The sequence below is a fragment of the Pogona vitticeps genome, chromosome 5 (genome assembly GCF_051106095.1).
Source record: "Pogona vitticeps strain Pit_001003342236 chromosome 5, PviZW2.1, whole genome shotgun sequence".
Classification (NCBI taxonomy): Eukaryota; Metazoa; Chordata; class Lepidosauria; order Squamata; family Agamidae; genus Pogona; species Pogona vitticeps.
The window spans coordinates 109,422,133-109,448,909 of NC_135787.1; the positions used below are offsets into that span (position 1 = coordinate 109,422,133).

General features: G+C 39.9%; 1 protein-coding gene across 3 annotated transcripts in view; it reads right to left on the reverse strand.

Annotated features, from left to right (window-relative positions):
- Positions 1-8,995: 8,995 nt before the first annotated feature.
- Positions 8,996-26,777, reverse strand: part of RASSF8 (Ras association domain family member 8) — a 116,717-nt gene continuing 98,935 nt past the window's right edge. For all 3 annotated transcript variants that reach the window (XM_020797781.3, XM_078394257.1, XM_078394258.1), the window contains 3 exons: positions 12,878-13,764; positions 11,868-12,012; positions 8,996-10,559 (listed from right to left, as the gene is read on the reverse strand). In XM_020797781.3, coding sequence (XP_020653440.3) covers positions 10,438-10,559; positions 11,868-12,012; positions 12,878-13,764 — 1,154 coding nt within the window. In that variant the 3' untranslated portion in view covers positions 8,996-10,437. The remainder of the gene's footprint in view (positions 10,560-11,867; positions 12,013-12,877; positions 13,765-26,777) is intronic.

Sequence of the window (26,777 nt, forward strand, 5' to 3'; positions counted from 1 at the left end):
ATGGTCCTTTTGCTCTTCAGCAAGCCTCCTCTTCCTGCACTGACATTTGCACTGCTAACATCTTAGTTCAGTGGGGGTGGACTCAACTAAGGAAATGCCAGGCATTTTCGGTACCACAGAGCTGGTGGGGCTGGAGCATTTTCTGAGACTGGAGTGATGGACATCCCTTTCTTCGCTTTGGCCCCTGCTGGCAGGCTCTTACCAAGGGTTGCCATCCTGCTCCCGAGTCAGCTCCCCAGTAGTGCAGAGGATGGGCTCCAGCTCCTTTGCCCCTGACCCCCAGGTCTCCTCTTCCTTGGCCAAGTATCCCAGGCTCAGAGGAAGTTACGAGGTCCCTCCCTCCCCCCGAGCCCCCATGGGCCCTCCTCTGAACCCATCAGCTGTACTGCATCTCTCAGCTCTCGGGAGGGACCTGGCCTTCCTTTCTCCCAGCCTTCCCAAGAGCCCCCAAGTGGCTATTACACCCTGGTTCTCAGGGGTGTATGGGGCAAGGGCAGATGTCCTGCGAAGGGTGCTGGTGGTGATACCCTCACATGGAGTCATAACTTTCAGCCAGTTATTGTGTTGGCAATGAAAACTTTATTTAAAAAAAAAAAAAGGAAAGCAGCAAAAAAAATTGTATAAATAAATTGGCAGAATGGCTGGTTTTGTCATCTCTATATAGTTGATGGCCTTCATTCAAAACATTAAAATACTGTAACAGATAAACGTGCATGAATCAAATGGTCTAAAAAGAGGAGGCTAGAATATAAAAGTAACACTTCTGACACTTTTTTTTTAAAAAAAAATTACAGCACAAAATTATTCAGTAATGGAAAATAAACAGAATACAGTCTTGCTATTTACATGAATAATTAAGGCCCAATTCACATAAGGTAAAGCACACTAGGAATCTTTATCATGTTGAAAGTTCAAGGGGAAAAAATAGAAAGGACTATTTCCTCAACTAACCTCATAAATGTGCAATATTGGAGCTGCAAGCTGCAAATCATTTATCAATCTAAACTATTACATATTAAAAAAAACTTATGTCCTTTAAAGATACTGCTGCTCTTCCAAAGCATGAAAATACAAAGGGCAAGACACCAAACAACCATGAGTGGATCTGTGAACAATGTTTCTCTACTTCACTGATTTTATTTGAGATCTCCTACCTTTATTAAACTCAGGCATTAAATCCATTTGCATTTATTAATACCCAGTGCTAGTGCTACCTACCTTTTTAATAGGTAGGAAAACTCTGGCCATCCAAACATTTTGGATGACAACTTCCACAAGTACTTACCACCACTGGCTATCCTGGGTGGGACTTCTCAGTCCAAAACATAAGGGGAGTCACCAGTTTATTACTTTTCCCATAAGGCAAGTAAAACAACTTCCTCCACTGTTCATATTACCTTTCATGGGCACAAGATATTGATATGTTAAAATGTCTCCATTCAACTTAAAAAGAAGCTTTACTGGCACCTATGTACTTGTTCTCTCTATTTTCATTAAAGGTCATAAAAACAGTGGGGCAGAGGATGTTTATTCTCCACACCTGAAAATCAGTCTTTGCCCCCATTTTCCTAGTCTACGGAACTTTTAACAAGCTTGCAGTGGTTGTTCTGGGTTTTTCGGGCTCTTTGGCCGTGTTCTGAAGGTTGTTCTTCCTAACGTTTCGCCAGTGTCTGTGGCCGGCATCTTCAGAGGACACCCGTGAAAGCCTTTGCAAAGCCTGCAGTGGTTTGCAAAACAGGCTAGCTTTCTTCAATGTGACGTTCAGATACACTTGGATTACATTTCCCATCATCGCAAGCCAATACCTCTGGAGAATGCCCAGTTGGGCAAATATAATGTGGGTCAGAGTGGAGATCATGTGGCCTTTGAGATACCTTTGGAGTACATATCCTATCATCCAGCACACTTAATTATCTGGTTTTTTTGGGGGGGGGGGGTTTGAAGAATTGAATTTCCTGGCTTTTTAAAACAGAGGCTTAAGCTTACATAAAGTACACATAAATTCTAACAGGAATTTCCCTCGTGTAGCATTATCCAGTACTAGGGAATCCCAGAAGATGACAGCATGATCATTTATAGCTGTTGGGGGTGTCAGAACCAAGAACAGCTGGGATGTGGTTACAGTCCCTCTGTGCCAAAATATTTTGAAGGGCTGCTTTGGACTTAATATAATCGTAAAGCAAAAGTGTGAGTGCAACGCATACAACACACACACACACTTTTACCTTGCAGGTAAACGAATGCTGCTATCCCCACTCTGCAGAATGCAGACTAGAAAGCTATCTTTCAATTTCCAAGCCCTTGCTCTACAAACACGTTGCCTGTTTGGCCTCAGAAATACTGAGAGAATGTTTATTGAAGATACATGGCAAAATATCCCCCTTTTGGAGGATTGTCATTCCATTACTTTCTTTAAAATAAACCTGAGTTTTTTTGCTCTTTAAAGGAAACCTGTCTTTCCAGTCTATTTCTGCAACCTTTCCCTCTAAATATCTCCCTCCTCTGCCTATGAATGTGTTCAGTTTTTTGTTTTTCAAAGCTCCTGCTGGCTAGCCTGTACCACAGATGCTCAGTGCTATAACAAAGTGGTTTCCCCCCCTCTTTTGAAAGGCCTCTTTTGAGGATCAACATTTCAACCCCCTGCAGCCTAGATTCTTCCTAAATTTTAATTTCCCCCCCAAGAGAATCAAAACTAGTCTTTTCAATTTTTGTGACCTGTTTTAAACCTGGGGACTTTAGAGTTACAGTGGGGTCTTGACTTATGAACGGCCTGAGTTACGAACATTTTGACTTACGAACCGCTCTCATAGGAAAATATTGACTTGACTTACGTACTTAGATTTGAGTTACGAACTGAAAAAAACCTGAAAAAAACCACGTAGGAGGCAGGGAAATTGCAAAATGTGAACTTTCACTAAACTGTTGGCCAGTGAAAAGGGTGCCTGTCTGCTTCCTCACTCCTCCCAGCGTTTAGAGAGTGGATTGGGAGACAGTCTTCAGACTGCCTGGTACTGCCTGGACTGTATTTTCCCTGCCTTCCCTGAACCTTTCTTGACCTAAGGAAAAAAGAAACAAAATATCCCCCTCTAGTGGTCGAAGGTGGAATAGCAGCTTCCCATTCGTTTCTATGGACGGGAAAGAGCAGATACGGATCAAATGGTTTTCAATGCATTCCTATGGGAAATGGAGATTTGACCTGCAAACTTTTTGACTTCCAATACGGATTAAGTTCTCAAGTCAAGACCCCACTGTACCCACTTCTTCATGGTGGAAAGTAGTTTTTCTTTTTTTTTTAAAGGTAACTAAAAAAATTTGCCCAAACTTCCCCAAATTTGGCACACATTATCTGGTATAAATGAGCCAGATGTGGTGCTCATCTGAAGCCCAATTTAAAAGTTATAAATTTTGTTTGAGCTGCCTCCATTTGTAGAATTGCCTCATGGAATGTTGATTTGCTCTGCAAGCACAAGATCATTACTGCATTCTTGTGCTGCAACAATAACTTTTGAAAGAAAAGCTCAAGAAGCAAACCCTAGATAAAATCAAGAGTCTTGAGGCATGTTCTCCTGATATTCCCCCCAGTGACTAGAGAATAGTGAGTGAGGTATTGAGACTTGTTTATGAGCACATTTTAGCTATGCACATGAATGAACATACAAGCTTCATATATGCAGTTTAAGGCCTTTATACTGTCACAGATAATTTCTATTTTTGATTGTTGAGAAAGGAGGAGGGATTTTTTTCCTTGTGTTTATCATATCCATGTAAATTGTTTATGAGAGGTGAACTGACCATATTTAGTAAATCACAAATGAAAAATCTAACTTGCATAAAAGACTACAAAAGGATTCAGAATTTGAATCTTTTCTATATAGAGAGAGATGGCAAATCAGCCCTTTCTGTGTTGGACAGCCAGCTGCAAGAACTGGTTAGGCTATGTGCCCAATAAATCCTAACCAAAGGCTTGTGTTTCATGTTAAGAGTGAACTAGGGAGAAGAAATAATGAGCCTCTAGTAACTCCTTAACACAAGAGCCATAAAATATATGCTAGTGCCATTAGTAGAGTGCTCTGATTTTTGTGCATATGTAACCAAAAATAAGGATGTTACTTAACACATGTAACTCTGAAACACAGGATGACAGCAAAAGGACATCCTCTCTTCATGCTGCCAATGTTCCAAGCAATATTCTTGCATAGGTCTGCCAATATTCTAATCCTTGAGGTGTGCTTAATGCACTTGTTCTTTCAAACTTGGATGAACATAATTTTACCTGTGTCACTGGGATATATATATATATCACTTCAGTTTGGAACTTGATACAGTGGGCCCTCTACTTACGAACGGCCCTAGTTATGAATTTTTCAAGTTACGAACCCAATCTCATAGAAAACAACAGGCCCTACTTACGAACATTCCCCAAGTTACGAACCCAATCCATAGAAACAGTGGGCCCTACTTACGAACCTGTGGTTCAAGTTACGAACAAAAAAAAAACCTGGTGAGGGAGGCGGGGAAAGAGTGAAATTTGAACTTTCAGTTAACCGTTGGCCAGCGAAGAGGGTGGCTGTCTGCTTCCTCACTCTTCTCGCATTTACAGAGTGGATAGAGAGACAGTCTTCAGACTGCCTGGTACTGGTACAGTGCTGTACAGACAGGACAGGACAGGACAGGACAGGACAGTATTCTAATTTTTTTGGCTTTTTTAAAATTTTTGGATTTTTTATTTTTGACATTCTTCTTTTAAGCAGAGAGACTGCCTGTTCTGGGTGAGTACACTACAGTATGTTTTTACTTTACAGTACAGGTTTTTTTGCAGCTCGTTGGTGGGGTGGGTAGGGCTAGGTGGGGGGGGTTCTGAGCTCTGATGGGTTTTGCTGGGTAGATTTTACAGTTTTAAAATGGCTGCATGCTTGCTGGAATCTTTCCTTGCTGTGTGTTTCTGTGGGGTGTGTGTTCTGAATCTGTCTGGTTAAAATGTGGACCCAGAGGGCATTTTTGCAATGGAGGCATGGGTCTTGCTGGGTAGATTTTTACAGTTTTAAAATGACTGCATGCTTGCTGGAATTTTTCCTTGTTGTGTGTGTCTCTCTGTGTGTGTGTTCTGAATCTGTCTGGTTAAAATGTGGACTCATTTCTCTCTTTGTGCTGAGGAATTCTGTTGGGAAGAAAGCTTGCTTGCAAGCAGGGTAAAAATGGAGTTCAGAGCCATGTCTCTCTCTGTGCTGAGGAATTCTGTTGGGAAGAAAGCTTGCTTGCAAGCAGGCTAAAAATGGAGTTCAGAGCCATGTCTCTCTCTGTGCTCAGGAATTCTGTTGGGAAGAAAGCCTGCTTGCAAGCAGGGTAAAAATGGAGCTCAGAGCCATGTCTCTCTTTGTGCTGAGGAGTGTTTTTCAAGGTGTTCTGTTGTCTGAAAGGTGCTTGTTCCCTCTCTCATTTGCTGTCCCTTTCCCCCCCAAAAGGTGCTTGTCTTGGCTGAAAATGTGCTTTTCAAGGTGTTCTGTTGAAAAGGTATCTGTTCCCTCCTTCCCTCCCTCCTTTCTTTCCTTTTTTTAAAACCTAACTCATCTTGGGTTAAAAGGAAAAAAAGAAAAAAGTCTGCCCCTAGTGGTAGGAACGGATTAACCGGCTTTGCATTAGTTCCTATGGGAATTAATGATTCGAGTTACAAACCGCTGCTCAACTTAAAAACCAGAAACAGCCGGAACGGATTAAATGGTTTTCAATGCATTCCTATGGGAAATACTGATTCGACTTACAAACTTTTCGACTTACAAACTTCCTTCCGGAACGGATTAAGTTCGTAAGTAAAGGGCCCACTGTACAAACTAAGTGGTGCTTGGTACTGCCATCTAGTTAAAAGCACTACCTGATTACTAGGTTACATGGTGCATTTTGTGCTGAATGAAAGATAAGTAAGTTGAATGAGACAAAGAGAAAACAAACAGTATCACAGACACTTCACAAAAGTCTGGTGTTACAGATCTGACAAATGAAGATTGCTGAACTTGCATGAAACTGTTTCTCCTAAGTTACCTTTCTGGCTCTGCTTTCTATGATTTTTCGATTGTTGCTTGATATTCCAAGGTACTTTTTTTTGCAAATAATAATTAAGGGATCACTGAAACTAGACTTAAATTCCTTCTTACTTTTTTTTGGAAAAAAAAAGAAGAAACAATTTAAGTCAGAGTGACCCCTTATTATTATCAATTGTGGAATTCTAAATCTTGGCAAGAGCATCAGTTAAGCCTATCAGGATGGCACCAAGAAAAGCAGATCTGAAAATGCTAAGTTAAATGTGCAGTCTAGAGCTAACAAAATATAGATGGTACATTTCAGGTGATCCCTCATCTCAGGGGATATACAAATTTGTCACAATATTCCTTCCATTTTTCAAAGGAGCTCTTCAGCACCAATGCTGCAAAATTATAAAAAGGACATGCTGCCATATGCAAAACCTGGTTTAACATGTACAAAATATGCTATTTTACTGGACTTTGTAAGAAAGCAGAGACTTTCAAGTAATTTAGCATCACATGCCACTGAATGGAGTGTATATTGTTAATATGAGTTCCACAGGATAAAGGTTAATGATGTCTTTGAGCCAGAACATTTTTTGGGGGAGGGGGGAATTAAACACTTCCTCCTCCCTATGAGTCCTGAGTAAACCTTTTCATCTAGAGTAATCCATGGGGGCCAAGGGAGTCTTTACTGAAAATTGCAACAACTGGTATGACTTTATTGGCAACAATTATCTGAAGTAAATAAAGACTTAGCTCAGGTGGTTTCCCAACAATGCAACATTGTTGGGGACCTGTAGGGACCTTGGAATGGAAGGGGGAAATTCTAAATTTTCAAAAATTTGCTCTAGCTGATGACATCAGTAGCCTTATGCTGCACAATTTACACCAACAGGATTTTAGCAACAGAGTTAGCTGCTTGTGGAACAATACTGATGAGATTGCCCACTAATCAGCGTTGCATGACTGGTGCTCGTCAGACGTGGTGAGCTATATTTGTTGTCACCCCCTGCCACCATGGGCGCCGTGCATCTCTTTTTGGTTGGTGAGAACAGGAGATTAACGAAGCCTATTATCTCAATTGTGGATAGGAAAAAAAGAGCAACAGTTTCTTCTCTTCTATAGTGTCTTTTTTAAAAAGAAGTTTTATATTTGCCACAGGCTTACTTGAAACAAAGAAAATGCTGGAGAAATAAAACCCTTTCCCATGCATTTTACAGGCTCTTTGAACTTAAAACTGCATCATTAAACCACAGTAGGAACACGATATCTGCTGGGGATCAATTCCAAGCCCCACCCCATCTCAACCTGCAGAACTGTGACTATAGAAATGCTATATATAGAATATTTTCTGGTTCCTTCTAGTAGCCAATTCTGATAATACACCTTGGAAACCTATTTCTGGGACTTTTCATTTAATTTTTTCAGGCAGAAGCAAAAACACAGGTACTGATCCTGCAGATACAGCGGTCCTACTGTATATAGCTGTGAATAAGGAAAATTCTTCAACTGTAATGGAATCTTGGTTTCTTTATGGTCTATTTTAATTTCTTTCATAGAATATAAAAAGGTAAAAAATAATTTTTTTGTATTCTTCTTTGAGAACAAAAATATATTTATATCACCAGGTATCTCCTGGGAACTCCCTGCTCTAACCATGAAATCCTGCAAAACAGTGGAAGACAACTTGAACAGACTTTCTGTTAGCTATGAACACAATTTGAACAAGCCAGTCTGCTTAAATTTCATTGAAATAATTGACATTTTAAGCACAAATTCCCATTTAATGACACTGAAACCAAAATCTGGAAGGCTAGTATTATTCAGAAGGAATCACTTTTTCTGCCATCCAGTCTCTCCAAGCCCCTTATGATGATCTAAGGCAGTGCTTCCCAATTTTGGGTCCCCAGATGTTCTTGGGCTGTAACTCCCAAAATCCTGGCCAGCACAGCTGGTGGTAAAGGCTTCTGGAAGTTTTAGTCCAAAAACATCTGGGGGCCCAAGGTTGGGAACCACTGATCTAAGGCATCAGCCAGAGGGTTTGAAAGGACAAAAAGTGTGCAAATGTTAAAGCACTTGATAGAGTGATTCACAATATTCATCCTCCTAAATTCAGTGCCTTTATCAGTGAAATATTTCTCCAGAAAGGGTGTATATTCTGGAAGAGTAACCTAACCCTTGGGGAATGACAGCACCACACATTTATTTCACAGTCTGCAAGGGGCTTAGCAGTCATTAAACAATACACTGTGGATAGTCAGCAGAACTGACTTTAGCACTAAAATTGGCAATTTTAAGTCCAACAAATGAGTACTAAGCTGCTTGCAGGACCAAGACCTAGAACTCTTGCCACCAAATGTTCATGCATTGCCATCAGAGAGCCCATCCCATATCTGAAAGTAATATTCTTGCCCAGGCAAATTAAAAACAACAGATGAGGCCAGGTATCCAATATGTAATCTCTTGAGATAACACAGAAATCATTGTGGTCTTGGTACTGTGTTTGGACACTTTAGTCAAAAATCCAAACTGCTTTGAAAGGTCTTGCCATGAACCATGAATTAGATGCTTACTCCTATTTCTCTTGGGCATGCAATCTTCTCTAAACCTACTTAATTATTTTGGGTTGTATCTGGTAACTGAAGTTATTTCTTTCCTTAGATCCTTTTACAATAATACATTGATAAGAAATACGCTTGCAAACATATACATCATTTTAAAAAATCATATGGAATACTGTTTCATGCTGTAAGCAAGTCAACCTACACAATTTTCTGATCACTCCCAAAGGCTGAACATATTCAACATATTCTGCACCATGGCAGAGACCACCACATGGCTTGAAACACCTTCTGGATTCTTCTTCTTGCTTGGCCTTGCACAAAACAGGAGAATGGTCAAGCACTGGCAGCTGCCGTTAATGTGCATGGTACGTTGTGTTTGGCTTAATGAGTCCTGAGCAGCACAGGCCAGCATTGACACTGAAAGGCTGTGTTTTTATTGGAAAAGCTGACTACAATACAAGAACACTATCATTTTTTTAAAACAAAAAAACAAAAACAAAATCCTGCTAGAACAGAAAAAGAGTTAGAAGATTAAAAATAAAATCAGTGACAAACTCCTTTGGCAAGATTCTTGAAGATATCTCATAGTGTTTTGTTCCTTAATAAGCATAGTACTTGTGGCAAAATATCTCAAATATAAATTTCATATAATAAAATGTCTAACTAGAAGGTCCTCAATCAAACACTGAACACATGTATTCGAGAAGGCTGAACACATGCTTACCAAGTGAGGATTAAATCCCATGGACCTTAAAAGGGACAAACCATGGACTGCAAAAATCCTGGAATGGCTCTTAGTACAATGTAACTTGAAAAAGAACAGAAATATCAGAGACCCTTTTTAAGACTCTGAATCTTTCACCCTTAATAGTATGTCCATCCCTGCAGTGAACTCACAAGTTATTTCTGCACTCGCATCTATTCACACATTTGCCCATTCTCTCTCCCTCTTTCACACACCTTTCTACCTACTTAATTATCTGCCACAAATATGACATTGTATGGTGGAATTATGCCCAACACAAAACTGCCACTGAAAATGGTATCCTTAGGTTGAGTTCTTCCCTTGCCCCAAAATACATTTAGAATAATTAACTGTATGCTGTGACAAATACCAGTGGTAACCAACCTTGGGTCCCCAAATGTTCTTGGACTAAAACTTCTTGTTTTTCCCCCCCCACCATTTCCAATGGGTCTTGGGGGGTTTGGTTGCTTTTTGGATCCCCCCCCCATTTCTGTGCTGTCCAGGATTTCTGGGAACTGCAGTCCAAGAACACTTGATGACACAAGGTTGGGAACCACTGACAGAAATGATTCTACATGTGTGAATGGAAAGGGGGAATCCAAAAACTCAGGATGCTGTTTTAGGCAGCAGTGGACTGGTTTAACATGTAGTCCTGTCAAGAAATGTAGGTAGCCATTTTACTTGTCAGCATTCATACACCTACTGATTAAATGTAATAAATTAAGCCCTAACTCAGTTCCACACAGTTTCTTGCACTCTGGTCAGCCATTTATGCCTGCAAAGGAATAATACTTTTCCAAATTCTTCAGAAATAGCATTTTAAAAAAGGAAGCTATTTTCACCATACTGTTCGGCAGCAATTGTAACATGGTTGAAGTGCGCCTCCACAGTTCCTTGAGTTCTTTGTTTCATCAGTGCATGAGGCAGGGTTCAAAGCTTGTTGTAGATCTGATTTAAAAAACACACACACACTTAACACTGGGTGGCCTCTGAAAGGAAGTTTCTTTTTTAACCCTCCATAAATCGCCAGGAGGACAAATACAACAGGAGGGAGGTGTATATGGTCCATGGTACCTTCATAGGTCCTCTCCAGAAGAGGTATATACTGTTATACATAAATGCCCTCTGGGTTAAAACCAGAGGAGAGTGGATTCTGCAAGATCCGAAGATTGCTAGGAAGTTGCCTTGATGAACTCGGACGTTTCAGGGATCCAGTCTGAAATGGTGCTTCTGTGGGAGAAGACACTTGTTAGTGAATCAGGATATGGGCACACATAAGCAATCCTATATTAGTGACTGTACTTTACTATCAAAAATTAGTTGAGTTTTCCAAAATTCTTCTTCAGGTGAAGATGGCATATCTTTCAAAGCAAATCATTCAAAAATTGACCAAAGCCAAATATTACGCCTTTGGTTCATTAAGTCCAGATTGCAAGGAAGGTAAAATGGAGTTTACATTCTGAATGTTTAACTTGCATCTAGCAAGTTATTATTTTGCAGTCTCTCCTCCTTGAAAATGCCAAATTTCTCACCTCTGCTTTGTGCAGAATCTCTGTCTTGCCTATTTGGCAGTCTGGTTTCATGAGCGAATGGCATCATGTTTGGCCCAACCTTTGAACTATCTGCCTCTACCCCACGTTTTGTACCATTTTTGCTAATAAGTAAATTCTGACACCACCACCACCACCACGTAATTAAAATGGCAGCAGCACAGAGCTGTGTAGAAATGACAGAACTGCTCCTGCTGTCTGTATTTCGCAACATTTGGGGCAACACTTTTTTCTTTTTGTTTCCTGCAACCCCTCCCTAATCCAAGTTCCCTGTAAATATGTTTTTTTTAAAGGCGCCAAAGGGCTTCTGGATGGGTTGAAAGCTTATATCAACTGATAGTGCTAACTAGAACAGACCAATTGGCTGAAATCCTATTGTGCAGTTATGCCAATGATGAAACTTTTGGAAGCAAATTGCAATGAGTTTTAAAAAAGATTTCTGTGGACATTATTTGTTGCATACTGAGTCATGCAACTCCCTACGGAGATTTCCTAACTTATGGCAATTCTGGTTATGTCATTTGCATTACTCCACAACAGGATTACAGCCACTATTAATGGGAGCTACAAGTATTGACCTACCTACCATTCAGCAACTGATTCACTGGGTGTACTCTAGCTGAGACTAGCAATTGGATTTAGACCTATAAAACATACGTTGTTGCACTTGTTTTTTAATGAACAATTTTAAGCACATGGAGAGGGATTTTCTGGTTGCTTTCACATAAACGCTTTCAGAATTTCATCCTGATGGTTTTATTGTATTTTTCTACTGTGTTCCTACCTACCCCACAACGAAGCGAGGATTAAGCAAAATTGCAAGTTGGGGATGACAGGGTCAGAATGTTACTCCTTCAGAATCCAAGAAACCTTGCCCTCCTTACAAACCAGGCCCATCAACCCTGAAGCAGGCTTTGTCCCCAAACTTAATGAGAAACTGTATGAAGTGTTAGAAGAAGAGTGTAATCACGTGAATCCTGCAGCATACCCCTCTCAAGCTCTGGGTGAGAAGCCTCCAATTCTGTGGGTTCGGCAGGCAGCACAGTAACCTTTGTCCCTGTTTGCTGGATAAACTGTTGCAGATTGACTTGCCGCAGCTCTTTCGTCAGCTGCTCTAGTTCTTGTTCTTTCTCCTGTAAAGCAAGCAAAACAAGCTTGGTCATGAGCATGAATTCAGAATAAATTTTCTAAAGAATTTTTATTTTTTAGAAAAATCAAGATGCAGTTTCACTTTAAACAGGAACAAACACAGGTGATGCTGAAGAAAAATGCAAGTGCACAAGACTGATTCTGGTCCAGCACTCTGAATTTGCCACCCCCACCCCCAATAATTGCATTGTGATGCTTCAATATAGTGGAGTACCATATCCCAATGCACATTCCTTTCTTCCAATCTGCACGCAAATGTATAGTCTCTCACTACATGCAGCATTTAAAAACCTTCAACAGCCCTTCACTGATGACAAAATGGTTACAGGAAAACTTAACACGAGTAAAATAAACTTCAGATGGACTTCAGATGCACTGAACTGTTCTGCTCTGTCCTCATTCTAGATGTTACATGCAAAACTTATTTCAAAATGCAGGCCTTTTAATTATGAACAATGACTAAATCTGAGTATCATGTGCATTCACAAAGGCAAGGCATAACTTGGTTCAAATGCTTCACTGCTAACTCAAACCACTCTGCAATATCACTAAACATCAAAGAATGATGACAAGTTTAAAAACAGTCTTGCGATTTCACCACTATTGTATCCCAGAAAATAATTAAAGAAGAAGCAATTCTCTATAGCAAAGAATGTACAAAAAGATAAAGGAAATAAGTGTTTGCTCCAGAACAGCATCTACCAACTACATCATCTTTGAGCTCTAGTTGAAGGATCAATAAAGTGAAGCGAGGCCTTTATGGAACCAGATGACTAGAGTAGCAACACATGTATCATGGGCAATATGCCATGGGAGAGAAAAGTGGCCCATGCAGGCTGATGCTCTCACCTGTAACCTTTTGGTGGCCTGGCCCAGAGACCTTTCAACAGCTTTAATTCCATTTTCCAGCCTGAGGCTTTGCTGTCCCTGAATGTCAATTTCTCCCTTCACCCTCTCAATCTTTTCTTTTACTTCTTCTTCATTTATTTTTGACTCCTCCACTTCCCGATGTAACTTTTCAGCCTCAAGGCCGCTCTCCATGCCATGGATCTGGGCCACATACTCCTTCAGCTTGCTTTCGCAGTCCAAAATCCTTTGTTTGATCTCTTGGAGCTGCTCCTTCAGTTGCTTCTCATTTTCTTGCTCAATCTGCAGCTCGTTCTCCCAGAACTCCTCCTCCTCAATCTCTACCTCATTCCGTTTGATCCTCTGCTCCAGTTTGACAATTTCGTCTTCAAGGCTGTAACTGAATCTCTGCTCCCAATATTTGATCTCGGCATTGTTTGAGTCCAGCTGCTTCTCAATAGACTGCAGTTTCTCTGTCTGGAGGTGGATCAGTTTCTTTAACTCATCAACAGTTGCCTTGCAATGGATAACTTTTTGCTTGAACTCAGATTCTTTGCCTTTCCCAAAAATGTCCATTAATCCTTTGGCCCCTCCTGTGAACGTCAAAGATTTCCTTTTGGGCTCCCTCCTTTTTATTGACTTGTCACTCTGAGGTCTTAACTTGGCCAGCGGTGGCAGGCTCTGACGATACAAAGTTCGTTCTGGTATCCAGGCAACACTGTCTGAAGTAGGCCTCTCACTTAGGGATGGCCCAGTACGTCTCAATACTAACTGCACATCACTTGCATATTGTCCCCATTTGTTCAAGGAAATTATAGGATTTTCATGAGGTGCCAAGTGTCTCTCTGTATCTCTCCATTTTTCTATTAAGGTATACCTTCCAGTACGCCCTGTAACAAAAAGAAATACTTAACTGCAATGGGGAAATATTTAAAACAACCACTAGAGGGAGAAATTGTATAACAAGACAAGACTCATCGCAAGATTTGTTCAAAAAGCTGGTCCAACCACAAAGCAGTAATATTGTATGCCAAACCCATTTGCTCATCAAGGCAAAGCTTGGGAAAGTTGCTTTCTTGAATTACAGGGCTCAGAATCTCCCAGCCAGCAGGACTACTAATCATGTTGGTCAGAGATTTCTGGCAGATGTACTCCAAAATAACAATTTAGCAAGACTTCCATGTTCGGGATCAAAGGCAGTGCCCTTGAATCTTAAAAAAAAATATGTATGCATGCTTTGCTTACAAATGCACAGAATGCTGAATCATATTACTTAGAAATTTCATGTTAGCAGTTCTGTGGCCTATGAAGTGCTTTGCCAAACTCCTCATTGTCCCACCAGCTTTGGAGATCTGTACATTTCTAACAGTTTTCTTTGATTGCTTTTTATACCTAAGAGTTATTTTCTAATGTAAAGCTATCTTCTTTGGGAGGCAGGGGAGAGTAAGAATGGATGGTAGGAAAGAAAGAGCAAGAATAATCTTAACATGTCCTGGACAGACTATAAAAAGTCATTTGACTCATTACCACACAGCTGGATTAACTGCCTAAAAATGTTTGGGGTTAGTAAAAACATTCAGACGTTCCTTAAGAAAAACATGGAAAAATGGAAAACTGTTTTAATGGCCCATGAAGAAATTGGGGAAGTTAGCATCAAAAGAGGAATATTTCTGGGGGATTCTTTGTCACCACTGCTGTTTAACATCTCATCAATCCCCATGTCAATAATTCTAAATAAAACTGGATTGGGCTATCATATTTCAGAACAAGCAGGAAAATTTGTTCATCTCCTACACATGGATGACCTAAAACTATATGCAAAAAGTTCCACAGAGATAGAATCACTGTTAAACACACTGCAAATATTTAGTGAAGATATCCAAATGAAATTTGGAATTGTCAAATGTGCAGCTAAGTATATACACCATGGCAAGATCCAAAGACTAGATGGAACAGAGTTTTTAAAATGGCAATATTATAAAATCACTATCAAGTGATGAAAATTATAAATACTTTGGAATACTAGAAGCAGACAACATTGTGAACGCAAAAGTTAAAGAACTCACAGAAAGGGAATACAGTGGTGCCTCACACAACGATGTTAATTGGTTCCAAAAAAATCAACGTTGTGTGAAACATCGTTCTGTGAAACACCATTTCCCATAGGAATGCATTGAAAACCGGTTAATCCGTTCCAATTGGAACGGATTGCCATCGTTCAGTGAAAATCCCCATAGGAAACATCGTTGAGTGAAACAATGTTTCCTATATTGGAATGTATTGAAGCCGACTCAATACATTTCAATGCCTTTGCGAAGTCCTTTTTCGCTCCTGTAAAAGTGTCTTACAATGTGTGGAAGCTGTTTTAAATGATTGCAATGGTTAGTCCACCTCCTGAAACCTATGCAAACTGATTTTGGTGTTGTTCTGACACTTCGTTAATTTATGATGATTTTTTGAATTTTCTCCATTGGAAACCATTGGATGGTCTGTCTAATGGTTTCCAATGGAAAAAACAAAAAATCATCATAAATTAACGAAGTGTCAGAACAACACCAAAATCAGTTTGCATAGGTTTCAGGAGGTGGACTAACCATTGCAATCATTTAAAACAGCTTCCAAACATTGTAAGACACTTTTACAGGAGCGAAAAGGGAGATCGGGAAAGGGCTCTTTGATCTCCGTTTGCCTTTTAAAGTTCTTCCCGATCTCCCTTTTCGCTCCTGTAAAAGTGTCTTACAATGTTTGGAAGCTGTTTTAAATTATTGCAATGGTTAGTCCACCTCCTGAAACCTATGCAAACTGATTTTGGTGTTGTTCTGACACTTCGTTAATTTATGATGATTTTTTGTTTTTTCCTTTGGAAACCATTAGACAGACCATCCAATGGTTTCCAATGGAGAAAATTCAAAAAATCATCATAAATTAACGAAGTGTCAGAACAACACCAAAATCAGTTTGCATAGGTTTCAGGAGGTGGACTAACCATTGCAATCATTTAAAACAGCTTCCAAACATTGTAAGACACTTTTACAGGAGCTAAAAGGGAGATCGTTGTGTGAAAATCCCCCATAGGAAACATCGCTGTGTGAGGCAGCAAATTTAACAGAAAAAGGCATCGTTGTGTGAATTCATCGTTGTGTGAGGCACTCGTTGTGCGAGGCACCACTGTATATCAAAAGACTGCAGAAAATCTTAAAATCAAAATTAAATGGGGGAAATACAAACAAAGCCTTAAACACACGGGCCATTCCAGTAATTAGATACCCAGCTGGAATAATAGATTGGACTCAAAACAAATTAGAAGAATTGGATCAAAAACATGGAAACGAATGAACATGCATCACACACTACATTCAAAAAGTGATGTGGACAAATTATATTTACCATGAAAAATAGGAGGCCATGGATTATTGCAAATAAAGCAGATAGTAGAGGAGGAAAAAAGAAGCCTAAATAGTTACATCAGTACAAGCAGAGGAAAATTACTTAAGGTGGCAAAAATGGAGAATATTTTGAAAACAACAGAAACAAAGTCTCAATATAAGAAACAACAATTTGAAAATAAAGTAAACAGCTGGAAAAAATAAACCACTACAAGGACAACACCTGAAAAATACTGATGGAAAGCATGATCATAATTCAACATGGGCATGGCTAAAACTAGGGACCCTTAAGAAAGACACCAAAGGCTTGATTTTTGCTGCACAAGAACAAGCACTTCAAACCAATGTGATGAAAGCTAAGATCCAAGGAGTTAGTGCTAACAGCAAATGTCGACTCTGCCAAGAAAAAGATGAAACTGTGTCACACCTCATCTGTGAATGTCCAAAGACTGCACAGATTACAAAATTAGACATGATAGTGTGGCAAAATTAGTGCACTGGTCATTATGCAAAAAATATAACTTGCCGGCCTCCAAAAAGTCAAGATCTTGTGGGATTTTCGGATCCAAACAGATAGACACCTTGAACATAACACATCAGACATAGTAGTAATGAAGAAATGTCTGGATCATTGACATTGCAATTCCCAGGGATGCCAAAGTTAAAAATAAAGAATTGGAAAAACTAACAAAGTACAGAGACCTGGCAATCAAAACATCTTGCCTCTGGAAGAAACACACTTCAGTGATCCCCGTAGTCACTGGAGCTTTAGGAGCAATATCAAGAAATTTCACACAATACTATACGCAGTTGCAGATCTCAGAAATCATATCATCAGAGCTACAAAAAACAGCAATATAAGGAACAGCATATGTACTGCGCTGATATTTAATATGCTTACATTTTTGGTAAAAACTTGTATTTGTTTTACAATATCAGTGAATGTTTTTATAATTTTGACTGTGCCTGGTGTTTTATCATCATCATCATGATCTGTCATCAAGTCAATTCTAGCTTATAGTGACCCTTTTTAGGGTTTTCTAGGTAGAGAATACTCAGAAGTGGCTTACCATTTCCTTCTTCTGGGACCACTTCTGGGACTGTGCAGGTTTTTACAAATGATCTAGAGGTCATGGTCAAAAAACAAACTGTCCCATTTAAACCATGGGTGATGAATCTGGCTTGTTTGAAGCTGGCTGTGTTGATGACTATTGTTTTAAGTTATTATTTAGTATTATATGGTAATATGGTCTATGCAAAACCTAATTAGGATTCTGCTAGGAAACTTTCTAGTTACAGTATCTAGAAATTTAGAAGGACACTTGATTGCCGCAAACCAAACTCTGATTTGATTGGACAGTTTTGCTTATTTGGCTTCAATAATTTTTCTTGTTAGCCTTTCAAATTTTTGATAACGTTTTTGATAACATTTTGAAGAAATCAAACTTCAGGTGGGAGAAAGCCCTCAAATTCTGGACTCTCTACCACTGCTTGTTGGGGGGGGGGATGATGTTGCTACCTGGTACTAAGTTGAATTTGGAAGCCAAGTTTTGTTTTGTTTTTACTGAACTGTAATTAGAACCAATGCATGATGTGTCAGGACTAATGATACTGACAATAAACTTGACTAAAATGGTTGAGTAACATACATAGTTACATGCAGACAAAAATCCAACATATACTCTGTTCAGCCAAAATATCCATGTTTGGGTTGTACCACATATTTTTGGTACATATTAATAGTAAAATTAAAGCAATGTATGTGTGTAGCCTGCCCTGGCAATTTAAACATATTTCAAAAATCCAAGAAGAGAAACAGCAAAGCAGCATTCCATAACTGGCATTTGAGACTAACACTTACTTTAGCTAAGTTCTTTGGGGAGTGGGGAGGTTTAGACCATTCAGTAATGCTATTAAAGAATTTTTGTGCCAAGCAGTGACAGATTTAAGTATAAACTGTGTTTCAGTAGGCAAGCTGATTAGTCTACAACTTCAGGTTGGTTGGTTGTTGACACTGTTAAAAGTACTTTAAAAATACTCTAAGAAATAAGGGGATAATAAGTACATTTGCAAAGGAAATTAAATCATGTATTTAACTAAATGCAGGACAAATAAGCAACTGTTCATGACTTGGATTATAATTTTGTATATTAGCTTTGAGATTTTCATAAGAAACTTGTGTACTGTTTTGCAGAATTAAGAGATACAAGTCTATAATTGGATCTACTAATTTAATAGAAATATACCATAGGAGATACTGATCTCTGTGACAAGATTACTAGTCAGTCTAGATCAGGGGACTCCAAACTTTTCATACTGAGAGCCACATAATATGTTTCCATATTTTTGAGGGCCGAAGGAACACGCGCATACACCCGCCTGCCTGCACTCCTGCTTGCCATCATATACGCACCCCCGCCCGCCCATGCACACACATGCACGGGCTGGATAAAAAGGCAAGACAGGTTGGTTGTGACCTGTGAGCCATACTTTGGAGACCTCTGGTCTAGATTAACTAGCTTCTATGTTTTTGGAAGTGAAGCAAAAATGAACATGTAACTACAACCCACCTATACATTGAGGATATTGAGTTGGTAATGATGGCTGCATTTTCAGGCACCAATCTACTGTTCAGGAAGTCTTCTGGAATCTAAAATAGTTGGCTCCATAAAATGGAACCATCTAGCAGTGAGGTATTCACAGTTATACAACACAAACTAAGGAATAACAACTCAAAATATTTAATATTTTGGAATGTCTCCTACTATATATCTGAGGTGGGAATTAACACATAATGCTGTTACTTTGCCAATTTGGCCAACATCCTGTTGCATAGTTCCCTGGTGTAGTGCAGTGGTCAGGGAACATGGGTAAATTACCCCAAATGGGGTAAAAGTGAACATCCTGGGGGTAATAAGCAGAGCGCTACCCCCCATCCCCCCCACCCCTACCCCTTGCAGCCAAACCTCAAATTGTAAGCCATCTCTCCCTGATACTTCCTTGGTTGCAGCAGGGCACTTGTAAATCCGTTCTTTCAGAGATCGGAGATGAGCCTGCTTGATTGGTTACAGCTGCAGAATAGCCCTGGGCAGTCAATTAATCTGGGGCTTGTGAATGACTGCTTCCGCCGGAGATGACTGCAAGCAAGCAGGAAGAGGGAAAGTCTTCAGTTAACGAGGGAAGGAAGGTGTGAGAGACCGACAGCTTCATCAAGCTTGTTTAAATGTATGTAGAAAATGGTGGGTGGGTGGGTGGATGTGTGTGTATATGAGAGAGAGACTGACTCAAAACTATGAAAAAAGGAACAGGCAAGCCAAACAGAAGGCTTGAATTAAGGCGGGAAAAAGGGTGGCTTCATCGAGCTTGTTTAAATTAATGAGAGGAAATGGACATACTGAACTGAAGTGACTAATTGATGAAAATTGAGTGAGGAAGGGTTTGTGTGTGTGTGTGTGTGTAAGCGAGCGAGAGAGAGACAGAGAGACAGACAGACAGACACTGACTTAAAACTATGAAAAAAGGAACAGGCAAGCAAAACTATTCACAAAGATACACCAAGCAGGGGAAATCTGAGAACCTGACCTTTTTTCATCAGTTAACAACTTCTCACTGAAACACAAAGTGTCAGGGCTATTTTTTAACATATTCCCTAGGTATCTATTGTTTGGGACGTGGTGGCACTGTGGGCTAAACCGCAGAAGCCTGTGCTGCAGGGTCAGAAGACCAAGCAGTTGTAAGATCGAATCCACACGACGGAGTGAGCGCCTGTCGCTTGTCCCAGCTCCCGCCAACCTAGCGGTTCGAAAGCATGCAAATGCAAGTAGATAAATAGGTACCATCTCGGTGGGAAGGTAAACAGTGTTCCGTGTCTAAATCACACTGGCCATGTGACCACGGAAAGATTGTCTTCGGACAAACGCTGGCTCTATGGCTTGAAGAGCGGGATGAGCGCCGCCCCCTAGGGTCGGACACGACTGGACAAAAATTGTCAAGGGGAACCTTTACCTTTACCTATTGTTTGGGGCTACAAAGTAATCAAAATGCCCAGAAGAAATATTGAGCAACGTTTAGGGTGCCCTCTGCTATATAAAGCTTGGCAGACTTTTTCCTGCTGGAAATGTGGGCACAATATTGTGCAGCAATATCAGGCCATTGCTTGGCATTTTGAATCGAAGCAAAATATCCCATATTCATTAACTAGAGATGTGTTTATTTTTAAAAAATCAAGTGATGCACCCCAATGCATTTACTTCTGTCATATTATCGTAGCACCATTGAGAGTGTCCTAACCTATGGCATTCTGGCATGGTTTGGGAGTAGCTCTGTAGCAGACAAAAAAGCTCTACAGAGAACCATTAAAATTGCCCAGAATATCATTGGGCTCCAGCTACCAACCCTGCATGACATCTTCACATCCCGTTGTCTGAGGAAGTCACACAGCATCCTGAGAGACTCTTCCCATCCTGCTTATAACTTTTTTGAACTGTTGCCGTCTGGCAGAAGATAAAGAACAATTAAGACTTGGACCACACGTTTTCTGAATAGTTTTTATCCCAGAGCTATAATTGCACTTAATAATGAGCTTAAAGACCACCAGGAGTGAATAGTTAGTTGGACTGTGTTACTTGGCCTGCGGTGTAGATGTTTGTATTTTTAGTGGGGACTTTTAGTGGGTGGGGAGTGTTGGGGGATTTTTAATGGGTGGGGAGTGTTTGGGGAATTTTATGTGTGTGCATGGGTCTGATCTCTGGGTGTCTGTGAATTTCATTGTATGGGTATACTGTGTATATACTTACAATGACAATAAATAAATAAATAAATAAATAAATAAATAAATAAATAAATAAATAAATAAATAAATAAATAAATAAATCTAAGAAAGACAGAAGCTATGAGAAGTAACACCACCAAGGTTAAAGGTTTTATGTATGCTCTGGCTTGGACCATAAATGGGCATAGCAGACTCCATGGGCTGTGGACACTGCTAGGAGGCCATTTTCTGCACCAATGGGGGGGGGGGAGGAGTTGAAGAAGGGGCAATATCATCAAGATCATGAGCCTGCAGAAATCATAGTTGTTTTTAATAAAAAAGCTAATTTTAGAACTGATATGACCCAATGAGAGTGCTGAGGGCAGAATTTGCCACACACACCCCACATTTGTGTTAGATACCTCCAGATGGAGCTCCCAGAATGAAAAAAAAGGAAAGGAAAAGAAAAACAATGAATGCCTCACCCCTTAGGTGAAAAACATCTGAAGGTCACAGTTGCTAGCCTATACTGGAATTGGCTGAACCAGGTACAACTAACCTCTTTTTTTTAATCCACAGGTGGCTTTAAAACACACGAATAAATGACCCCAAAAAGAGAAAAGCCTAAAGCAAACCCTGAGGCATAAAATAAATGCTTGTCTTGAATCAATAGCATTTGTCTGGAACATAGCCTCCTGAGGGCTGAGCCGTTTAGAACAGAGCCAGACAAGCTGAAGGCTCATGGAAGTTGGCCTGTTTCCCCTTTAGAGAGCCAGGTGATCTCATCTGACCAAAAATGTCCACGAGAAGCTCCCAGCAAGGAACAACACACAAGAAACAAAATGCTTGCCAACTTGATACAGATGGACACCTCTGTCGGCAGACATCATCAATCGTTCATTACTTAGCTACTGGGCTGGAAAAGAGATGTGGCGGCCTTGGTTGTTTGAGCTTTAAAACTCTAAACTATAATTCCAGACAGGTCAGATGTCTGGAATTTCTAGACAATTTCTCAAAAATCACAGTAATACAATTCTTTCATATTAAAAAAAAAAGCCTATGTCTGGGGCCATCTGGATAAATTGAGCTACATGCAGGAAGAGACAACTGTCTAACTCTAAATATTTCCTAATGTTTCCCAACTGCCAAAAATCAACAAGAATCGCAAAACCCTTGAAAACCTTCCCTGAAAATATACGTGAACAAATCCTGACTAACACACTCTAAGAACCCTCAAACAACCACCTTCTACCTGCTACCAAAAATACATAAACCAGGGATTCCCAGGAGACCCATAGGGACTTTATGTCGGCAAAAACAAAATTGTCTAAAACCATAGGAGTGAATTGATGGTTGTCACGGCAGACATGGAATCCTGAACTAAATGTTGAAGTCCCTCAGAAGAAGAAACTGGGGTAATCTAGGGCCTTAGCAGAGATCACCTCAGAGGGAGACTGCTGGAGGGAATATCTTGCATGTTCCAAAACAAACAAACAAACAAACAAACAAACAAAAACACACACACACACACACACACACACACACACACACACACACCAAAAAACCACAAAACAAAGCAAAACACAAAAACAAAACCCTCACACAAAATGGCCCTCAGAGTGGAGTTTATCTATAGACCTGTCAGCTGCCAGTTTGTTCCCCAGCATTTTACTATGTCAAAATGCTACCCCTTTCTTGTTATTTGTATGTATATCTATGCATGTGGCTGGGGAAAATTCATTTTTTTTGGATTACCTAAATCCCATAACCAGCAGGGCCATTGGTCAAGCTGGATGGCATGGTGGTGGTGGGATCTAGCTGTTAAGGAGAAATCAAAGAATCATAGAATAATGGAATTGGAAAGGGCCTATAAGGCCATTGAATCCAACCCCTGCTCAGTGCAGGAATCTAAATCAATGTACAGTGGTGCCTCGCATAGCGAGGTTAATCCGTTCCGGATTAACCTTCGCTATAGCGAAACATCGCTAAACGGAATAAAAAAAGCCATAGAAACGCATTGAACTTTGTTCAATGCGTTCCTATGGCTTGAAAACTCACCGTTCAGCGATGTTTCTTCATAGCGCCGCCATTTTCGCGCCCTCGTTAAGCGAGGGCAGGGCGCGAAAATGTGGCGCTGACCTTCCGGCGGCCATTTTGGAACCGCCGATCAGCTGTTCTCCCCGGCTTCGTTATGCGAAGATCGCTAAGCGAATCGCTTAGCGATCTTCGCAAAGCGAAAAAAACCCATAGGGGCCATCGCTGAGCGAATGCTCCAGCGATGGCCCAGAGTGCCTCATTAAGCGATTTCATCGCTCAGCGAGGCACTCGTTAAGCGAGGCACCACTGTATATCCGACAGATGGTTGTCTCATTTTCTCTTGAATACCTCCAGCGCTGGAGCACTCAGCACCTCCCAAGGAAAGAAGAAACTTTTCCAGGCTTTTTTGCACGAGAGACAACGTAGGAAACACACAGAAACATGGGGCTTGAAACAGTGATATGGGATATCCATATGCTGCAGATGTACTCAAAGACAAATATTTCAGATTGCCCCTGCTAGTAACTGAAATGTTTTTCTAAAGCTTTTACTACAGATAAATGGAGGGAACTGCCTATTTTACAAACATGCCACAGACTTAAGATGACATTGAATGTGTTAGTACGTAAAACTATTTTTAAACAGCACAGTCAAGAATGTTGTAACGGTTGACAGAGAATATTATAGTCACGATCCAGATACAATAACTTTCTTCTTCCAATTTCTCCCTCTTTGTTGAAAGTAGAAGAATTTAAATCCTTTGATATAGTACAATACATTTTGAACAGAATGTTAGCAACTCCTTGTTCAAAAGTGCTATGTAAACGCCTTTTAATAATTCTCACAGAAGTATTAAAGCGTTGCTTAAATATTTGAAAGTGAAAACAGTACAATTATTGTGCATGTAAATATCTGAAAGCTTAGCAGAATAGTTATTTGAATTCAATATGAATTGTACACAGTGTGAATTATGCATAGCTTGAAATAGGGCTTAAAGCAATCTTTTTCATTAAAATAAATATTACCAGAGACATCTTTTTATACGGTCACATTATGCACCTCAAAAGATGTATGTTGTTAACAAGATGTACAATTGCAGCAGCTTAAATCCTGCACAGATTTTTATAGGTTTTTTAAAAAGGAATGCAGATATCAACCCAGTTTAATTTAGAATATATACAGACATGAAAATGAAGTTATTCAAGATGCAGAATCTGATAGTGCACCTTTATTCTGGAGAGAGAGATATTAATGTTATTAAAACTTGCATTTAAACTCTTCCTCTGCCTTCCCAGAGGGCAATGAAAATGAAATTATAAGATGAGCCAAACAACTACCTGAAGCCAAAATGGAAGTGGTGCTGATAAATAAATCAGAGTACAAGTGAAGGGCTCACAGCAGTAAGAGAGAGCAGAAAGCCTCTTTTGTCATTGTGGGAATACAGAAAGTACACAGAACTTCAGAAAATGTCATGATTTGCAGCACAGGGCATCAAGTGGTGTAGCACTGCTCTAGTACTTAGCATCTCCATGCTGATTTTGTAGACTCTCCTGCAAGGAGAGCATCACATGAGCTGTTGCACAAATCATAAACATGGCCATGTTATTAGACAATGATCACATCTTTTAAGATACTAAGAGAATTTCTTCCACGCCAACTACAGTGGGGTCTCTACTTAAGAACGTCCCCACTTAAGAACAATCCAACTTAAGAACAGCTCCATTTGCTAAATTTTGCTTCTACTTGAGAACAGAAATCCAAGATAAGAACAGGAAAAAAAAACCTTTCCTGCTCTTTTTTTAACCTTAGGTCATCTTAGGTTAAAAAAAAATTCTCCCCATAGTGGTAGATACGTATTAACCAGCTTTGGTTAATGTACGAACGCACCTCTACATAACAAAAAAACAGCCAGAACGGATTAATTGGTTTTCAGTCCATTCCTATGGGAAATTTTGCTTCAACTTAAGAACATTTCAACTTAAGAACACCATTCCAAAACGGATTAAGTTCTTAAGTAGAGGTTCCACTGTAGTTTCTATGGACGGAAAAGAGCAGATACGGATTAAATGGTTTTCAATGTATTCCTATGGGAAATGCAGATTCAACATAAGAACTTTTCAACTTGAGAACCACCTTCCAATACGGATTAAGTTCTTAAGTAGAGACCCCACTGTACATCAAAAGGCACACCTAAGAAGCAGAGTCACATCTCCATTGAAGTATATTTAGCTAGTAGTTAGATCTTGGGAATTCAGGTATATCAGCAAGAAGCTTAAAGAGATGAAAGCAAAGTACTCCCTAGTTCTGTATCAATGGCTCCCAAACATTGCCCCCCCAGCGGTTTTGAACTACTCTCCCATAGGGTCCAACCAGCATGACCAATTATTAGGAATCCTGGGAGCTGAAGTCCAAATAGCTGGCAGGCCTTAGGCTTAGGCTAAGAACAACTATGTGGTATGTTCTTCCTACAGACAACATACACCATCAGTCATTGGCAGGGCCTGTATGATATTTTGTGAGGCATGTATATGTGCTGCCAGTACTAGTCTGGAAGTGTTTTCTGACAGAGAACATTGAGCAAACATCCAAATTGTATTTAAGCCCTTCCAAATTTAAGAAATGTTCTAGGGACTTGATGAAGGTAGTTCTGAGAGGGAAGAAGAACATAGCAACCCCCTACTCTGTCAAGGATAATTTCCACACTGAGGTAGAAAAAAGGCCCATGATAATCAGCAGCCATATTTGACAGGTTTGCAAAATGCTGAGTCATGCAGTATGTGTATTAAATGAAGTAGTGTCTGGGGTGATGCAATGTCCTTACTGATTGGCTATATGTAAATATGCATGTGTATAACTGTGTGGACATGTGGAGAAGATGTAAGATCTCTTCTAATGAATGTCATGCTGCCGGTTTGTACTGCTGAACTTCTGTATATACTGTAAATATACTTGGTGTTGGAAGAAGCTGTCTTTGTGTGATTCAACGGGACTGGGACAAAACTCTGCTAATTTGCACCAATATACTCCACCATTCATGCCTTTCTGTGGCTCAGCAATTCACCTTGGGAGTCTGGGGTCAAAAGTATACCAACTGAGTATGGATTCCGCTTTAATTGCCCTTAACCCTAAACTGGTTCTGATAGTAAGAAGCTGATAAAATCTGAGTACCTGAGTAGTGATCTTAGCTTCTCTCCTGATCCACAGAGACCATAGATCTTGACCTTCACTCAAACTACCCATCTCTATTTTAAAGAGTATACAGTGGTGCCTCACACAACGATGTTAATTGGTTCCAAAAAAATCAACGTTGTGTGAAACATCGTTCTGTGAAACACCATTTCCCATAGGAATGAATTGAAAACCGGTTAATCCGTTCCAATTGGAACAGATTGCCGTCTTTAAGTGAAAAAAACCCATAGGAAACATCGCTGTGTGAAACAATGTTTCCTCCATTGGAATGTATTGAAGCCAACTCAATACATTTCAATGGCTTTGCGAAGTCCTTTTTCGCTCCTGTAAAAGTGCCTTACAGTGTTTGGAACAGGTTTTAAATGCTTGCAATCGTTAGCCCACCTCCTGAACCCTATGCAAACTTAATTTGATGTTGTTCTGAGTCGTCCTTAATTTTTAGTGATTTTTTTAATTTTCTCTCATTGGAATGTATTGAACTTTCCATCCAATGCATTCCAATGAGAGAAAATTCAAAAAATCACCCAAAATTAAGGACGAC